This window comes from Haliotis rufescens, unplaced genomic scaffold (genome assembly GCF_023055435.1).
Source record: "Haliotis rufescens isolate VD_foot unplaced genomic scaffold, xgHalRufe1.0.p SCAF_6, whole genome shotgun sequence".
Lineage (NCBI taxonomy): Eukaryota > Metazoa > Mollusca > Gastropoda > Lepetellida > Haliotidae > Haliotis > Haliotis rufescens.
In genome coordinates this window covers 13,643,645-13,661,227 of record NW_025964334.1, presented here as the reverse complement: position 1 = coordinate 13,661,227, position 17,583 = coordinate 13,643,645, and the positions used below count along the sequence as shown (strand labels likewise).

Here is a 17,583-nt window from a genome sequence, read left to right as displayed (position 1 = left end):
ATGGTCACAAGTACACTGTCAGTGTTAAATACAAAAAAAATGAATCGTTTAACGACTTTTAGAAAGGCAAATGTTCTTGTTAACTCTTCTGTTTTTCATACCCCTTGAAACCCGTGAAGATGCGGGGTAAAATAGGTCTTCAGCAACCCATGCTTTCCGTAAAAGGCGACTAACGGGATCGGGTGGTCAGGCTCGTTGACTTGGTGGATACATGTCATCATATCCGAATTGCATGGATCGATGCTCATGATGTCAATCATTGGATTGTCTGGTCCAGACTTAATTATTTACAGACCGCCGTCATACCTCGAATATTGCTGAGTGCGGCGTTAACCTAAAACCATACCCCTTCTTCTAAGACATGCTTCATGCCAGGCTTAAGTTTCCCTCTCATCATGTTCTTAGGCCGTTATGTAACTGAAATACTGTTCCAAGTGGCGTATCTCATACATTGAACTTCAATATGTAATGTAACGTAAAGGTCTTGATATTGTATCAGTAGTTCATATTTTTCAAAATTATTGCGCAAACCAATGTTGCATTGTGCACCTAGTTTATTTCCAGGAAAACGAGAGGAGGTATGAGAAGTTGATTAGGAACACGAATGTCAAAAGCCAAAACAACAATTAACTACCTTAATAATATTGAGCGATTGTTTACATAACATTGATCAAAGCTACTACGAACAATACTTATAGCTGTCGAGACATGTCATTGCCGTTTGGCTTTTAAAAGAGATGTACAGCCCGTGCAGATCACGTCAGCAGCCGCAGCCACGCTTTCTTTGAATGATGAAGATAAAAATGATGCAACATCGCTGACACTCATCAGGCCCTGCTTGATCTTTTCACCGATCTGTACACAACAAAAGAAACAAAACACTTATTAACATGTGAATAATTGTCGGTATTCAAACTAGAGACAAAACGTTTTGAATCGTGTTGGGAGGCTCAATATGTGTGACGTTCTCGAAATCCTGTCGGGGAATGGTATGTAACACGATTGTGGATCACTTTGCCAGCAATGATAGCTAACTATAGAGTGTAGTTACAGTGACCAGACTATAAACCAATTTGTGTTAAATGTTCTATACATTAATGTATTTCATGACATACAACATCAGCAGTGAGGATATTCTTGTATCGAGGTTAAATCTACATGTTACCTAGAGCTAGTTTGTTAAGCTTCATTTTCCATGACAACCTGAACACTTTGGTGTGGGCGGAATATTGAGTGAACCGATATAGATTCAGTCTTAATATTTTGAGTGTATAGTCGATGTGAAATAAGGATACAACGACAGTGGCTTTAGTAATGCGCTGTACAACGTGTTTATCCCGGTATTTCCTAAAAACGTTTTTAGTTTTACAATTAACAATTATTTTTCTATTTATTATATTTTGATGACGGATTCCAAACATGTATTTGCTCTATTTCATCGACCAATGTAAGTTTCAATTATTCAACAGGGAGCAAGGGTGGGTGGGGGAAGATCACCTTGCAACAATGGGCCAGGCAATTTCTTCTCTTCTTTCAACAGCCTGAAGCATAATTATATTTTTTCTGTTTTCGGACCCCCTCCCTTATTCACATGCTGTACAATATGAAACTGTTGTCTCCAGTTTTTACTTCTGTATTCTCTATACCTCAATAGTCTCATTGATGTTATAGCAACAACGTCACATCACTCGCCTGTCTGCAGCTTGCTATGTCATATCTACACCAGGTTGCAAAATGTTCGCAGTTACTAGTGAATGGATCATATCCTTTTCTCCCCACTTTGTCGATAGCTCGCTTCACAATCTGGGACGGTGACATGGGTCTGAAAACAAAAGAATATCTACATCAGTTCAGCTATTTTTGAGTGGATTTTTCCCTTTGGTTTGTCAAATTCGGCCAAGTTAGATCTTCCGAGAGACTGACGGAAATGCTTATAACTTCGTTATTTGTGCAGCTAGAAGCATGAAAATGTATGTTTTAAAGTTAATAAAGATATCACCTAAATGATGAAGTTATGTCTTTAAACTCGAAGTGCTTATAACCTAATGCCAGGGTTGCTAAAGGCATATAGCTACAAGTAGGTTGTGTTGGAAAACATTGTAAGAAATCAGAGAGGAATACACATAGATATTAGTGATATCAGCTGTCACCTGATTTGGCCAAGTAAAAAAAATCCATGTGATACTTGGCTCGCTATGGTTGGAGATTTAGGCCTTGAAGAAAAAGTGGCCTGTTCCGGTTTTCTTCCATCTTGTGTGTACACATTTCTGTTCAGAAGGATATGGGCATATGTTTCCATCACTAATGTGGGGTGGAGCTAGTGCTGCCAAAGCCCAGTGGTTAAATCATTAGCTCGGACGACTTTTCTTTAATTCCCCATGGTGTTAAGGGACTTAATATTTTACTACGTTTCTCAAATTGAGGACCAATTACTTCTTAAGGCTTACATAAACTAATAGGTATTTTAAGGTTCGATTTGCCTTCATGTTTATGCAATCAATTTGAGTAATTAAAACACCATTCCATCCGGTCAAATCACTATACGTTTTACATTTTAGTACCTATAATGTGACACCTGTCTGACTCATCTGATTTAGGATTAGTACTGGAGAAGACGATCATACCGTATTTTCCAATCCAAGCTGTTATCTATGTAGAAACTGCATTGCCCAATCACCTCGATGAGTCTTTGTTCAAGAACTCCTTGATCCTGTGTCTGGTGTACCACCTTTCCCTCACCTGAAATTATCCAAACGTCTTTTACTCATCCCTTGATACACATGAAATTGGAAAGATGCTCAGCAAAAGCGCACTTTGAGAAAGTTCTTTTCCAAATATGTTTTGTCATAGCCGTGCTCGGGATTTAAACAAAGTGGTAAACGCCCTGTGATCTCCATCACTTCGGGCTTTTCCTCCTACATCAAAGTGACACGCCGTGATATAACTGGAATACTATTCAAAGCCCAACTCCCTCCCCCCTCACACCAAATATGTATTACCATAATCGTGTTAGGCCACCTTGTCTGTCTGTTGTTGTGCCTCAATCACCAAACCAGTGGCTGGTATTAAAAGTAACGCCCCATACAGTCGGACTGACAAGCATTCAAACAAGTCAAAGAATCTGACTACAGTAAAATCTTATCCAAATGAATTAACATTAAGTAAGCGGACGAGTTTAGATCACATCAGTAACTTGTCTGCCTCATGGTGAGAACATTATGGGTAACCAACAAAAGATGAGGTCATACTGATATCAGAAGATCATTATGTAATTATTGTATGTGAAATACATGTATATATGGATAATTAGGCACACGGTTATAAGCAGACGTCTGATATGTATTTAAGTCTGCTTAGATAGCCTCGACCTTAGTAGGGAAAGGAAACTATACAAAATAATGGAAGGTGTGAATCATGAATGGAAAATGATGGTCATAACTTAAATGTTTAACAGCTGTGTGATATATGACGAATGTGAACGCTTTGGGTCTGGGGAATTGTCTGACATTGTCTGGATACGCTCTGGATGAGGGCCTCTCTCTCTCTCTCTCTCTCTCTCTCTCTCTCTCTCTCTCTCTCTCTCTCTCTCTCTCTCTCTCTCTCTCTCTCTCTCTCTCTCTCAGTCTATGGGCTCTTCACCCATCACTCTGTCAGAATCTCTGGCTTCCTGTTAAGGTTGCTAATGACACACCGTGCACAAGCTGTAATTAGGAAGTGATTTTCTCAAGACCTGTCTCACGTGTGTAGATTCGTCACTTCACGTCGGACCCGTGAAGATCCGGGATATAATAGGTCTTCAGCAGCCCATGCTTGCCATAAAAGGTGAATATGCTTGTCGTAAGAGGCGACTAACGGGATCGGGTGGTCAGGCTCGCTGACTTGGTTGATGCATGTCATCGATCCCAATAGTGTGGATCGATGCTCATGATATCAATCACTGGATTGTTTGGTCCAGACTCGATTATTTACAGACCGCCGTCATATAGCTGGAATATTGCTGAGTGCGGCGTTAAACAATAAGCCAACCAACCAAACCAACTTTACGTCGTGTGTCGTCAACGATGCAGCTGCCTGAGGCCAGAACGCCACAAGCATTCGTGAAGTTTGTTTAGATATCCTACATTTACTTTGGGCATTTGGGGGACATCCCTAAACTCACCGTTTATGCTTGACGATGATCCGAATCTATCCCTTAACCCTTACAGCTTCTTGTTTTTATTTTACGTCAACCACAATCAAGTCTCATTTTCACATCATTGGTTATGCAACAGTATGTTGACAGAGGGTAGAGATGCATCTTTACCCCAAATATCGTATGCTATGGTGAGCTGTTTTAGAGTAGAAGATGACCCCACGACCAGTGGCAGATTTGGCTATAATCTTCATCTTCCCAAGGAAGGGTTGTAGTATGCCCTACATCTGTTTACGTGGCTGAGCGGAAGGTTACCAGAGCAGTGCAGATATAATGTCTATGTGACTTTGGTGAGTCTTCCCGAGACTGCAGTTTATTTCATGATATCAATGTGACAATCATAAATGATTACATCATCAATAACGTATAGAAACTTTTAAATATCTGCTTGCGAGGTTGTATGCGTAGTTTTAATCTCAGACTAGAATCCTTCCTAGTTTCACTGTCAGGAAATACCAACTTACACGTTTCTAGAAACAATTCCCTGTTAAAATAAAGAATCAAAACCTAATTTATTATGTTCTTTTTAGTTTGTTTGTTGTTTAACGCCGCACTCTGCAGTATGATGGTGGTTTGTTATATAATCTAGTATGGGCCAGACAATCCAGTGATGCATATAATAAGCATCGATCTAAATTGGGCGGCAAAAGAAAGTATACGTCGAGTTCCATGATCGATAAAAAAATAACAAGAAGAGGTTATGTTGTGAATTATAATATAATCTAGGGAGGGGTAACAAATGATTGATCAACCACAGTTTGAATGAAATTGAGCAATCACAGGGAATGTAAGCTCAAGGTAAACAATGGTGGGGTAAGAAATTTCATTTTTATAAGTTTTTTAAAATGTCACCATAAAATTGTCAGACACACTACAAGTTCATTGTCGACATAGTTGCCTTCAATAGCGTGTATGACCTCCAGCTGCCTCAATGCATGCTGTGATACGCCGCCTCATCGATGACGTCAGTCTTCTGATGACGTGGACTGGAATCCGTTGCCATTCGTCTCTCAGGGCCTGCTGCAATTCTTGTCTGTTGACGGGAAGCTGATGGCGTGCTCTAATCTGCCTGTGAAGATGGTCCCACAGATGTTCAATAGGATTCATATCGGGTGAGTGGGCAGGCCAGGGCAAAACGTCAACGTTCTGCTGGTTTAGAAAGTTCCGAATCAGTCTTGCTGTATGGGGCCTGGCATTGTCGTGTTGAAACAATGTCCCCTGCTGTTAGTTTTGTAAGAACGGAAGCACAACTGGCTGCAACACTTGGTCTCTGTACTGCACAGCGTTCAGGTTTCCCTGTAACAAATCTGTTTCGCAGGTGAATGAGCCGTATCTGACCGTCTTCCAGTGGTGTTGTCACTCGGGGTCGTCCGGTTCTAGGCCTGTCCTGTGTCCTCCCTGTCTGCCTGCACAATTGAATCATCCTGGCTACTGTCAATGGTGTACAACCAAACCTTCTGGCAATTTGGACCTGTGTTGCCCCCATTTCAGCCATGCCGATGGCTCTCTCTCTGTCTCTGCTCCTGTGACAGTCGTGGCGTTTCTTTTGTGTGCTTTCATCACGTGTGGTTATACCCTGCAGACGAACGCATTTATACAGCTAACATGCACGTACAGTTTATGCCACAGGCGGGAAACCTGTTTCACCATCTTTTTGTCAACGCACGAGCGCCGTCAAAGGTGGCGCGTTCGGGTGAGGTGTTTTTTGGTACCTGTTCCTGGGCAGTCATATTCCCAATACCCACTTTCCACTAATTATCGCTGTTTTTAGGAAAATTACAAATTGCTAACCTATACTTTCTTTTGCCGCTTAGTTTATATGTTCCAACGATACGATGGCATGCATCAACCAAGTCACCGAAAGTGACCACCCGATTCCGTTAGACACTCATTTCAATTGCTGGTAAATGTGCACAATTAAAGACAGTGGAAGGAACTACGTACCAATGTATACAGCATAATGGAAAAAGCCTCCTCTTTGGAACTTCAAGATGTAGCCTTTCTCGATATCATCTTGATTTGAATCACGACAAACAACCTGCAAGACAAAGGATCAGCAAAATATCAGGAATATGCAACAGGAACAGGAACAAACCAACCTTGGTGCTTCAATGCCTTACTATCTGTTTCTGATTGCAAACATTGGCAGACCGCCTCCGTGGTCTTGTGGTAGAACGTCCGCCGGGGAGCGGAAGGTCCGCGGCTTGATCCCCAGCAGCGTCATACCAAAAGATGGTACTTGTTGTTACCCTGTCTGGCCCTCGGCATTGAAGGGCTAAAAGAAGGACTGATAGCCTCGAAATCAGTATACTGTATCTGAGTGGGGTATTCATGTTAAACTGCGGCATGGTATCTCAGTGGGCTAGAACGATAAATCGGCATCTGTCCGAACTAGCACATACGCACGTCGCTATATAAGTGCAATAATCTTGGACGTTAAACCCCATTTCACCTCACCTCACCTCACCTCACCTCACCTCACCTTACCTCACAACCATTGGCGCCACAGTTTGTTTGTGTTTATTGATTGAAATCTGGATCAGACAAACAACAAACCAAGTGATTGATGTTATGAACAACGTCCCACGCCGTCAGGGTACGATGGCATGCAATCAGTCAAAGTCACCTAGCCTGGCCATCCAATCCATTTACAGTGCCCAGTTGTTGTTTTTTCAGACATGAACCATAATCTATAGATTTTGTATCGGTTTGTGGTGAAAATGTTGAATCATGTCTCACTAAATAATGACAAATGTCTCCAATGTTGAATATTTCATCGATCATTTTGATTGATAAGAACTTACCAATTTCAAAATGCATGAGAGTAGTTATTTTTATTAATTAAAGAAGAATGTTTGCAAATACTTGAAAAAAGAACAGACCCCTTACCGTCATTTGAAGAATTCCCCAGAAAAAATACCCCATGCATTTCCAGTATCGTAGCATTATCTTTTTTGTTGAAATGCATCTGGTCTCTATTTAACATAACGAGGAACCTGAAGCCATTTCTAATGTAAAGTCCATTACGTCCTGTCTAATCGACCACCTGGTCTTGTGGTTAGAGGGTCTACAAGGACAGTAATCTAAAGTGTGAAAAAACAACAACATATGGTTTTTCTTTCTCTTTTGGCATGTCTTTTAGAAAAGTATCATTAAAACCAATTAACTATACCAATAGTGTATACTTACATAGTAAATAACATAATATTTAAATAACAAAACTTTTATTTATTGAAATATGCTTGTACATGGCTAATGTTTTTGTTCGCTAGTGACAATTAAAAGTGGTGTACTAATCGTATGTTGCACAACACGGTCACACCTTGCCCTGCACCCCCTCTCAAACTTACAACTACATCTCAAAAGCTCTTGGCATGACGTTGAAGCTTGTGGTAGTGTAGTAATCAAAGGCTCATAGCCATGTGCTATTGATATTTCCCATCCTCTCTCAGTTGATGTGAGAAAGGTCTCTTTCGGCCTTCAGACTTCGTCCCTAAATGTGTCCAGTATGAAATGCAGCTATTTTGACATGTTGGTACAAAGCAGCTGATTTAGGAGGAATGGAATCAATTGATCTACCTTTCTTAGTGAATTAGTCTTTGTGCGCCTCATTAAATTGTGTACATATACTGACCCAATCATACATTAAGACCATAAAACACTGAATGACTGGCATCATGTTCATCACATCCTGTTTGGCTAAGGATGACAAGTTTCACTGACCTACAGTATAATCCTGTCGAGACAGTAAACAAACATTCTTCACATGTAGGCTATGACCTTCATGATGACACAGGTCCTGAAAATCACAAATCAGTGATGCAAAACGATGTCCCAGGGTTATATAAAGGAGATATGTATGATGTGATATCCCTAACTTTTAGCCTAACCACTACATGCATGTCACAAGTGTCTGCAGTAAAATGCATCCTAGTGAAAATGACAAACTTACTTTATGAACTGCTTTCACTGTGACCCTTACGTTAATTGTACAGAGGTAATTCACGCCCTCACACACAAACGCGCGCGCGCGCACACGCACACGCACACACACACACACACACACACCAAGGATGATATGTACGAAATTCCATTAACATACAATAGAAGTAGTGCTATTGCGACGTCACAATACTTTTGACCCACTACTAAAAATAGACAGGAGGTCATTGTGATTTTCAAAGCATTTTTTAAACTGGCAAATATGATTATGTCAAACCATTTGAAGATTTATTTACAAAAACGTGTTCTTTGTTTACAAATGAGGAAAGGGTCAGTTGGAAAAGATGTCAGATAATTTTCTGAATAATTAACGAAGGACATGGATATCCCGTGTCATTCATACATAATTGTTATATTATGGCATCTGTTTATTATCATCAGGATTAAGAGCATATTTTTTTACTGATATGGAAAATCTGGTATGAAGTTAAAATCTTCAAACTAAGAAAATACACTATAATTCATTAACAGGCAAAGTGGTGCAGAACGTAACATGCCAACTATCTTCAGAATGCGACCTTTGTTTATGTGCAATGAAGCAATTAGTGATTCAACCGTTGGTGAAGGTACAACAACGGATAGTAATGAATCGCATATAAGGAAGTGATTCCTACGATCGTGCCATAACTCAATTCGATGTTACCATCGGAGGTCGAGCCAGGGTGACTCACTCTGACCTGTTTGAAAAGTAGTTCATTAATCTGCATTAATTCTTTCAGGTGAATATACTCGTTTTGATCCTGTCCGAACATCTTAGTCAAAGCTCTGCCATGCTAAATCAGATCGAGTTTTGAATCAGTAAGGTAAGACCATGAAAGGATTGGCTTGGAACCCAAGGCGGAAGAGGATCTTGGTGACGGGACCTGCAGCAGCTGCACTTTCTTCCACTAATGGTGGAGTTTCCCTCCAACCCGAGAGAGGTAAAGGAGGCACCTTGGTCAGGGATGAGTGGCAGCGACCTAAGTAGCGACGGTGATCAGGCGTGGGGTCGGACTGGGGCCACTTGACTGGTGTTGAGGTTTCATCCAGGCACTGGTCTCTGGTGCAACTCAGACAATATGACAGACCTGACTTTCAGTAGCACGATGACCCTCAATCCTCTCAATAAGCATTCGTCCATCAAACTCGGTTCAGTGCGAACTCTGCTCATAGAGGTCATCTAACATGTCACGCTGTGGACAACTTAGGATCACAAATTCCCGAACAATAGATAATGTTCGGCCCTTGCCAGTCTGGATACTAATGACTGCAGATTTCAGAGGTCAGGTGTCCAATTCCTGAAGCACTAAGACTGTCACCTCTACCATATGCTTCCCTGGGTCAGGCGCTAGCGTCTGTATCGGTTTGATGTGTACCCTTGTGAACAATTGTATAATCATATGTAGTCAACAACACTGACCATCCCTGAACTATGGGCCCCTGGATTATTCTCGTTGAGTAATGACACCAACGGCATGTGATCTGTCACGATCTAGAAATGACGTCCATAAACAAACTTATGAAAGTTTTGCAGTCCAAAGATCAAACTTAGTCCTTCACCATCAATCTGAGAGTAATAGATAGTTCAGACCGGAAGCCGTTTAACCAATCAGAGCGCTGCTCTCCTTCACTGCCGATTATCTTTTATCGCATTAAGGCGACTTTTCAATTTTAGTTATTCCCATGAAGGCGAATCGTTTTGTATCTTGAAGGTTCTTGTTGTTTTGCTTGTGTTTATTTAAGGGATTATGATTGAGGGGCAGTGTTAGCTGGCGTTAGCTGCGTGTCCAAAACCTGAACCATGTTCATTTAGAACTTCTTACTAAACTTCCTTCACCTAACCTAAATCTGTGTAGTACATCTTTTAAACGTATATGTATTTTAATTTATTGTAATACGGCAGTGTATTTTATTGTTAAACAATGATTGTAACTGTTTTACATTGTTTCTGTTGAGATTTAGTAGAAGCATTATGTTTGGACAGAGATTAGATGTCAGGAATGTAGGATTGTTTAATGTAAGCCGTTCTGAGGAAGTTACTATATTTAGATGCTGGTATAATGTGTCAATATCCGGAATTCAGTGGACTGTGATAGTGTGTTATAGAAACATGTGGAATATTCTATGTTTTGAGGGCACTGTGTGGATATTTCCAGAAGCTAGTTCGTCTGTATGTAAGGGGACAAAAGCGTACCTCTCGTATATTTCACACATTTCATTACATCAAGACCAGCTTTCCTGTGAAAATCACTCATCAACCCGGATTCCCTGCCTGGACCTTTCTCGAAAGCTTTACCACTGTCGCCACAGGGTGAATATACTATTATCACTGACTCTTGCTGTCATTGAATATTGTGCCACCACTCTATTGTGTACTGCCATTGTAACTGTAGTTATTCGTATTTGTAAAGATAGTTAATTTGTAATACAATTGTTAATTGTTAATTGTTGTATTGTCATTTGTTGGTTGTTTGTTGGTGTCACAACACACAGATTTCTAAGTTAAAATATTGTGTCAATTTGGGAATCGATACATTACAATATAATTTGCTTAAGTTGTTTCTGACGCCCAGAGGTTGAAGTTATTTGTATGATTGTGGTTTCATGTTTTCAATTGGCAAGATAAAGACAAGAGAGGTAGATTGTATTGGAGATGTGGAATGCACTACGAAGATTGAAACAGAGCCGTGAGAATATCGCAATATATAAGAATTCGAACTAACTGACTTTTTTTCATGCAACATTTATAGATAATGGCCTTTGTGTTCGCGAAATATTACACGGTTTGGCGATCAGACCAATTCAACAATTCCGCCATTTTAACCTCCCAGCAGCCAAAACTAGCAGCAGTATCCATCCCAGGCGTGGCTTCGTGACGCCCATCGGAACTGTGCATTCTGCTCAGTTCCTGTCAGCATCAGTGAAGCAAAACTTACAGGTATGTCCGAACCATCAGGCAGTTTGTGAGCCAACACAACACCAACTCCGTAAGGAAATGTGTCACGATTCGGTAAAATTGGCTTGGAGCTGTCAAAATGAATCAAGACATCCAAAGACTGAAGCAAGTTTTTCGACTTTTCAAACTCTCTCTGTTGAGGTGTACTCACTCCATGACCATTTCACATTTTTTGGATGCAACTTGTACAAGGAAGTAAGAGAGTGTCACGCATCTAGAAATCTATGATAGTAGTCCAGAATACCAAGATAAGCTCTCAGCTCCTTCACAAAGGGACCTGAGCTTCCTGAATTGCAGCAATCTTTTTCTCCACTGGATGCAAACCTTCGCTGTCCAGTCTATAGATGTTCAACTTCACCAGCCATAAAGACACACTTGTTTCTGCTCAAACGTAATCCTGCTCCTGACAATTGATGAAGAACTTCATCCAGAAGACGAATATTACAACATTGTAGCTATTACTTTGAAAAGATTAATAATGAAAGGAATATTAATACCTTTACCATTGTAGAAATATCAATGTCAACAGTATCATGTATACCACTATGATCGTGTCAACTTAATACCCCATGTTCCTTGAAAATAATAACAAAAGTTTCAGGAAGTCATTGTTGTGAAAACATATCACTTGTTACATATATTGTTTTCGTAATAGGCTTGTCGTCTACTTTTATATTACATAAATTAAGATTGAACTTAAATGTGCCATATTGTCATACGGAATGTAAAACAGTATACTTTGAATAGAAATATGTGCTACTGGTTCTTTATTCAAGTGAAGTGTAGGCCATAGACCCATGATACAAACGGAAAATGTACAGTGGAAGTTCGAGGATCACATTTATATATTTAACACTGATGGATACATGGCTTTAACAATAAACAACGATAGACTTTACACAGTTGCTCGATGGACAGATGACATTTGAATGTTGAACTTTTGCCTTGTTGGGAATTCATAATATTTTCTTGGTATAAATTCTGGCCTCAGAATCTGGTAACATTTGGACGCTTTGCAAACTCGTTCCACTCTAGATTCCATTTTGTGTCTACCAGATTCGATCCGAAGATGATGGGAACTACACCATAATCTAGCCAGAGCATGTCTAAATTTCTCTTGTGGTAATATAGTGATTTGTATTTCCAGGCCAAACGTTTGCTTATACAACGAATAGTTATATGATTTTGAGCTTTCTGAAAGAGTTGCACGCCAGTCTTGTTCATATAAAGATTTTAATCTACATAGAAATTCATTTCTAAACATAGGGATATTCGTAATACATTGGTGCTCCCACACAAGGCCAAAACCTGTTAGCTGAAAAATACTTCTTATTTTTAAGCCCAATTAATATTAGCCCAACTATACAGCGGATAACGTCCTCATTCATCTCTCACAACATGATTTGAGGGTGAGTTTCCTAACTCCTAAAAATCGCTTACAAGCAATCATATGTACGCTCTCAATTTCGTTATAAATATCAAGATTCAAGCCCCATATTTCTGACCTATATAACATTATAGGAGTGATTCTGGTATCAAATAGTTTAAACAAAATATTAAACGATAACGGTTTCAGCTTTGCAAAAGATTTAAGTACTCCAAGTAATACTTTCTTTGCTTGTAGCGCTACATCCTTTACATGTTTACCCCATGATAAAGACCTGGTAAATGTTAAGCCTAAATATGTATAGGAGTTTCACAATCGAGCTTGACTCCATCAAAAAAACATTTATCATGTCTTGATAAGATAACACCTCTTTGAAAAACATCAACGTTGGTTTTCTCTAAATTTACATATAAATGATATTTATCGCAAAACAATTCCAATGTATTAATACGTTGCTGAAGTATATACACACTATCAGAAACCAAAATGACCATAAGCAAATAATAACAAACAAAAAGTTGAAAAAGATCGGGATGTTGTATTCCATGCGAACATGATAATTCTATATCTCTTGCTAGTTCATTGATTAACTTGGAAAACAATATTGGGCGTAATACACAATCTTGTCTTGAACCAAGAATACAATTAAATTCATCCGAAAAAATGTTATTGGATCTGACACTGGCTTTGACACATTCATAGATAGATTTAAAGACTTCACAAATGTATGAGAGGCTACTTGCTGAAATAAGATTGCCCATAATTAAGATCTATTTACAAGATCAAAAGCTTTCTTAAAATCTACAAATTGTGCATAAATCTTCCCATGCTCTTTTGATAAGTAACGTTGCATAACTGCTTGTAGTATGTATATATTGTATGTTGTACTATACTCCTTGCGAAAACCAGCTTGTCATTCAACTGGGCGCTGGCCCAATATGTTAATCTATTATCTAATACTGCTGCGTAAAGTTTATTAAATACACTAAATAGAGTGATTCCGCTATAATTATTGGGAGATGATACATCATCCTTTTTATACAAAGGGATTATTATATCTGAACACCAGACCTTTGGAAATTTATCAGTATCAAAAATAATATTAAACACAAGTTCAATATATATTGAGCACCTAAACTCTGGGATTATATTATCCAATCCAGCAGATTTTGAACATTTAAGTTCTGAAATTGCTTTCAATATTACTTCTTGTGAAATAGGAGAGTCCAAGATAGAAGTAGATATATCATCAGGTTCATGAACAGCTGCATGTACATTATTATCCTCATCGTTATCAACCATGTGTTGCTTAACAGAAATATCAAACACATTTTTAAAGTACTCGTATGCCAATGCGTATAGGCGATTTATGTTGAGTTGTTGATGTACAGTGTTTCAACGTCCTCCAAAAAGACCTGGCATCGTTAATATAAGTTAACAATTTGTTTTTGATCATTTCTACAAAACACGATTGTTTTCTACCTGATAACCCCAGTGTACATATTTCGGGCTGCAACAGTTCTGTAGATCTTTATCAGCCTTAAAATGTCTAAATGTCTTCAAAAGTCTATCTCTCTCCATCCTATAAAACGCACATTCCTTATCATACCATGTCTTGGATACTTTTTGTGTGTATATATGTTTGTTCATACTGTCTGCTGACATACACATTGCTGAAGTAATTATGCTTATAGCTGAGTGAATATTATTTAATTCGCAGCATGGCATTAACATTTCTGAAATAGCTGGAGACAAAAGATTTTCTCGAAATTCTGGCAAACTTGTCAATGTCCCACATGTATTTGTAACTGACATTTACGCTAGCACGTGCATCTCGCTTCCCAAAATATGTGCTTGTACAATATATGCACAATTACGTTTTCTTGAGAACGCAGATACGCTAAACAGAACAAGAGACCTCACACGTCGACAAAATGTATAGAGAGTATAACTGTTATGAAATGGATCTAATGCTGGATTTCCATGTATACACATTTCAATCATACTCGGATCACTAATGCCTTAGGTATTTGTCAATCCCATTTAACATTTTTAGAAACAAAAACAATGTGGTATATATTTCCAACTTTCCGTTTGATAATGATCGCAACATCTAGTTCTCAATAAAATAGGCCATATGCATTGATAGTGTGGACCTTGGAAATTATTTCAATTAGAAGAGAACGTCGTCGATAGCCCCTTCCTTTTAAATATGTGCATAAAATCACACCGTCTATAGAGTAAAAACATATTATTTTAAAACTTGTGAGATTAAGATTGAAAAGAGTAAACCAATCCTTCCTTTCTTTAGATGATTTTTATACATATACCTTCAAATGACGCGAATTAGTAATCATTTTATTTTTCAATACAATAATTTTCATTTAATAGCAATGTTACATACAATATTTTCAACAACAAAATTTATTATTCCATGACAAAATAGAAACTAAAAAGAAAACACCGTAAACACAATCACCCGCCACTGTCCACATTAGAATTGTGTGTGTTCATATAGTAGTGAATATAAACTACAAAAAAAGAGTCATATAAAGCCTTAAGTAGATAGAGGCATTTGGGCCGCTTTATGTCATCAGAAAAAAAAGATTAAAGGCACCTTCTCTGGAATAGATAACTCAGTCTTGATAAGTATCTCTTAGATATGCTTTAGTAGTTTCTGAGAAAACTTGTCCCATTGCAGACACCATACACTAAGTAAAATAACATGGATCAAAGGCCATAAAAATAAATTACGGCAGCAGTTTTCAAACTCAAACGTATCTCTGAGATAAAGATTACACGTTACGCGTTTACACGATTTTAATTTGTACGGCTCAAAGCGTTCATACTCCAGTAAACCAGCACAATGTGAAATTCACTTCTCAAGTATTTTGTGAACATTCCAAAGAGCTATCGAGCATAGAAACCAAATACATGTATATTGTGCAAGGGTGAATTCAGCGTAACATAGAGACCGCCTCCGTGGTCTAGTTGTAGAGCGTCCGCCCGGAGAGCGGAAGGTCCGGAGTTCGATCCCCGGCCGCGTCATACCAAAACCAGATACATGAATATTGTGCAAGGGTGAATTCAGCGTAACATAGAGACCGCCTCCGTGGTCTAGTTGTAGAGCGTCCGCCCGGAGAGCGGAAGGTCCGGAGTTCGATCCCCAGGCGCGTCATACCAAAACCAGATACATGTATATTGTGCTGGGGTGAATTCAGCGGAACATATACTCTTAAAAAAAGAAACGCAATACGGATATTTTTGGCCATAAAAGCAGAATTAGCGGACCAAGAGGTGCAAAATGAAGAGTTTTAATATGTTATAGTGTCAGTGACAAATTCCCCGGATCAAAATGAGGACAAGGACATGCAAATCATTAGTCGGGAAACACATACGATTCGGAAAAAACGCACCCAGGGGAAACCCAGGGGAATTCCGATCAGCTGTAGCCAGGGTTTTCAATGTAGCGCCCAGCGCCATCACAAGGCTATTGGATCGGTTTTAACAGCATGGGTCAAACGGTGATCGGCCAAGGTCGGGTCGACCTAGAGTAACCACCCCCGCCCAACTGATCATGTGATGAGTCAATATTCGAGGTCAGTGTCAGTCACATGATTTCGGCAAAAAATATGAGAACTAATGATTTGAATGTAGCTATCGTTGAGGTGTACATTTACAATACCGTGGCGGTGAATCTAGACGCAAAATCTAATCGCAATGAAATTTTACATCACGTATGAACAGCACGTGATGCACGTGCACAAAGAAGCGTCAATAACCCAAGTTTCCCGAATGTTTGACAAATCAAAAAGTGTAATTTCTCGACTGTGGGACCCGTACCATCAAACGGGTCGGGTAGCAATAAAACCTGGTCGTGGCAGGCCTTAAAAACGACATGACGACAAGATCGTCTCATTGCAATAATTGCACTTCGCAATAGATTCCTGTCAACACCTGTTAGAGAATTCTGTACAATGACAGGGAGGCGTATTTCAACATCTACCCTTGAAAGCAAATCTATGCAGCCCGCCTGAAAGGAAAGCGCCCTGTGAAGTGTAACCCTAACAGCCTACCATAGGCGGCAAAGATTGAGATAGGCTGGGCAATATCATGGACGGGTTGTGCGCAACCACGGGCGTTTATCAACTAACGACTATTCAAGGTTTTCAAGGTGTATCGCCCAACATGGTGGACACACCAGATATACTGATCTACACGCCCGAAATTAATTTTAAAGACATTTATCATGATTACACCTTCGCTATCATTTCCACAGTTCCCTTATTTTTTATCGGTAGTATATTATGAAAAAACGTGCCTATAGTAGTACGATGACAAGCTATCAACAAAGCCCCAAGTTTGACAAGCATAGATTACTGAGGAAAATGCATTCTCCCCGGAAATTCCACACCGTGTACTGATACAGGACCATAGACGCAGATACATTTAATGTAAGAATGTAATTTATGCTAACACTAGCCAAGTTTTGTATCTAAACATTCAGTACAAATGTAATTAATAAAGTTACTTACTGAGTCGGCCATGTTTTAGGAGTTACGTCTACCTGTTCAGACAGATTGAAACCGGTTTAACCTTAGGCACTGCTGAGGTGGTGGTCGTAGGACGGTTGTACATGTACCCGTGAACAACATGCAATCACGTGATACGGTTTTCCCGAGGAACGCAAATGTCTGCTGAGTCATCCATGTTTAAAGGAGAAACGCCTATCTATTCAGGCCTTGTGCATGTACCATGTCTACCAGCTATTTGCAATCCTGTAATACGGTCTTCTCGAGGAACGACAATTTACTTTATCCTTCAGGCAAATAATACAACACGGGTGCTGAGACATAGATATGACTTGCGTGAATGTGTAAAAGAAAGCTTAACTTTGTGAAGCTGTGAAGTAGCTTTAAACAGTAACGTACGATTTCATAAGAAAGGAAATGGACATTCCAGCGTGCTTTTATGTTGCCGTCTCACTCATGTCACGCTCAAAAAAAGAAACGCACAGGTAGATTTAAAGTAAATTTATTGTACCTAATAAAGTCGATACATATAATT

The 17,583-nt window shown here is 39.3% G+C and overlaps 1 protein-coding gene across 1 annotated transcript; it reads right to left on the bottom strand.

Annotated features, from left to right (window-relative positions):
* Positions 1 to 539: 539 nt before the first annotated feature.
* Positions 540 to 17,201, bottom strand: LOC125374901 (phospholipase A and acyltransferase 4-like). Its single transcript, XM_048386636.1, has 5 exons — positions 17,052 to 17,201; positions 6,137 to 6,230; positions 2,625 to 2,739; positions 1,693 to 1,822; positions 540 to 855 (listed from the first exon to the last, which is right to left on the bottom strand). Exons 1-5 carry the CDS (start codon positions 17,061 to 17,063, stop codon positions 712 to 714), a joined length of 495 nt encoding a protein of 164 aa, XP_048242593.1. The 5' UTR covers positions 17,064 to 17,201; the 3' UTR covers positions 540 to 711.
* Between the last annotated feature and the right edge of the window lie 382 nt (positions 17,202 to 17,583).

What these genes read in the sequence shown, in the direction of transcription:
- LOC125374901 (XM_048386636.1), bottom strand. An exon ending in AGCTTGGATTGGAAAATACG is followed by an intron (nt 1,823 to 2,624) that starts GTATGATCGTCT and finishes TTTTGTTTTCAG; the next exon opens with ACCCATGTCACCGTCCCAGA. An exon ending in ACATAGCAAGCTGCAGACAG is followed by an intron (nt 856 to 1,692) that starts GCGAGTGATGTG and finishes TGTTGTGTACAG; the next exon opens with ATCGGTGAAAAGATCAAGCA.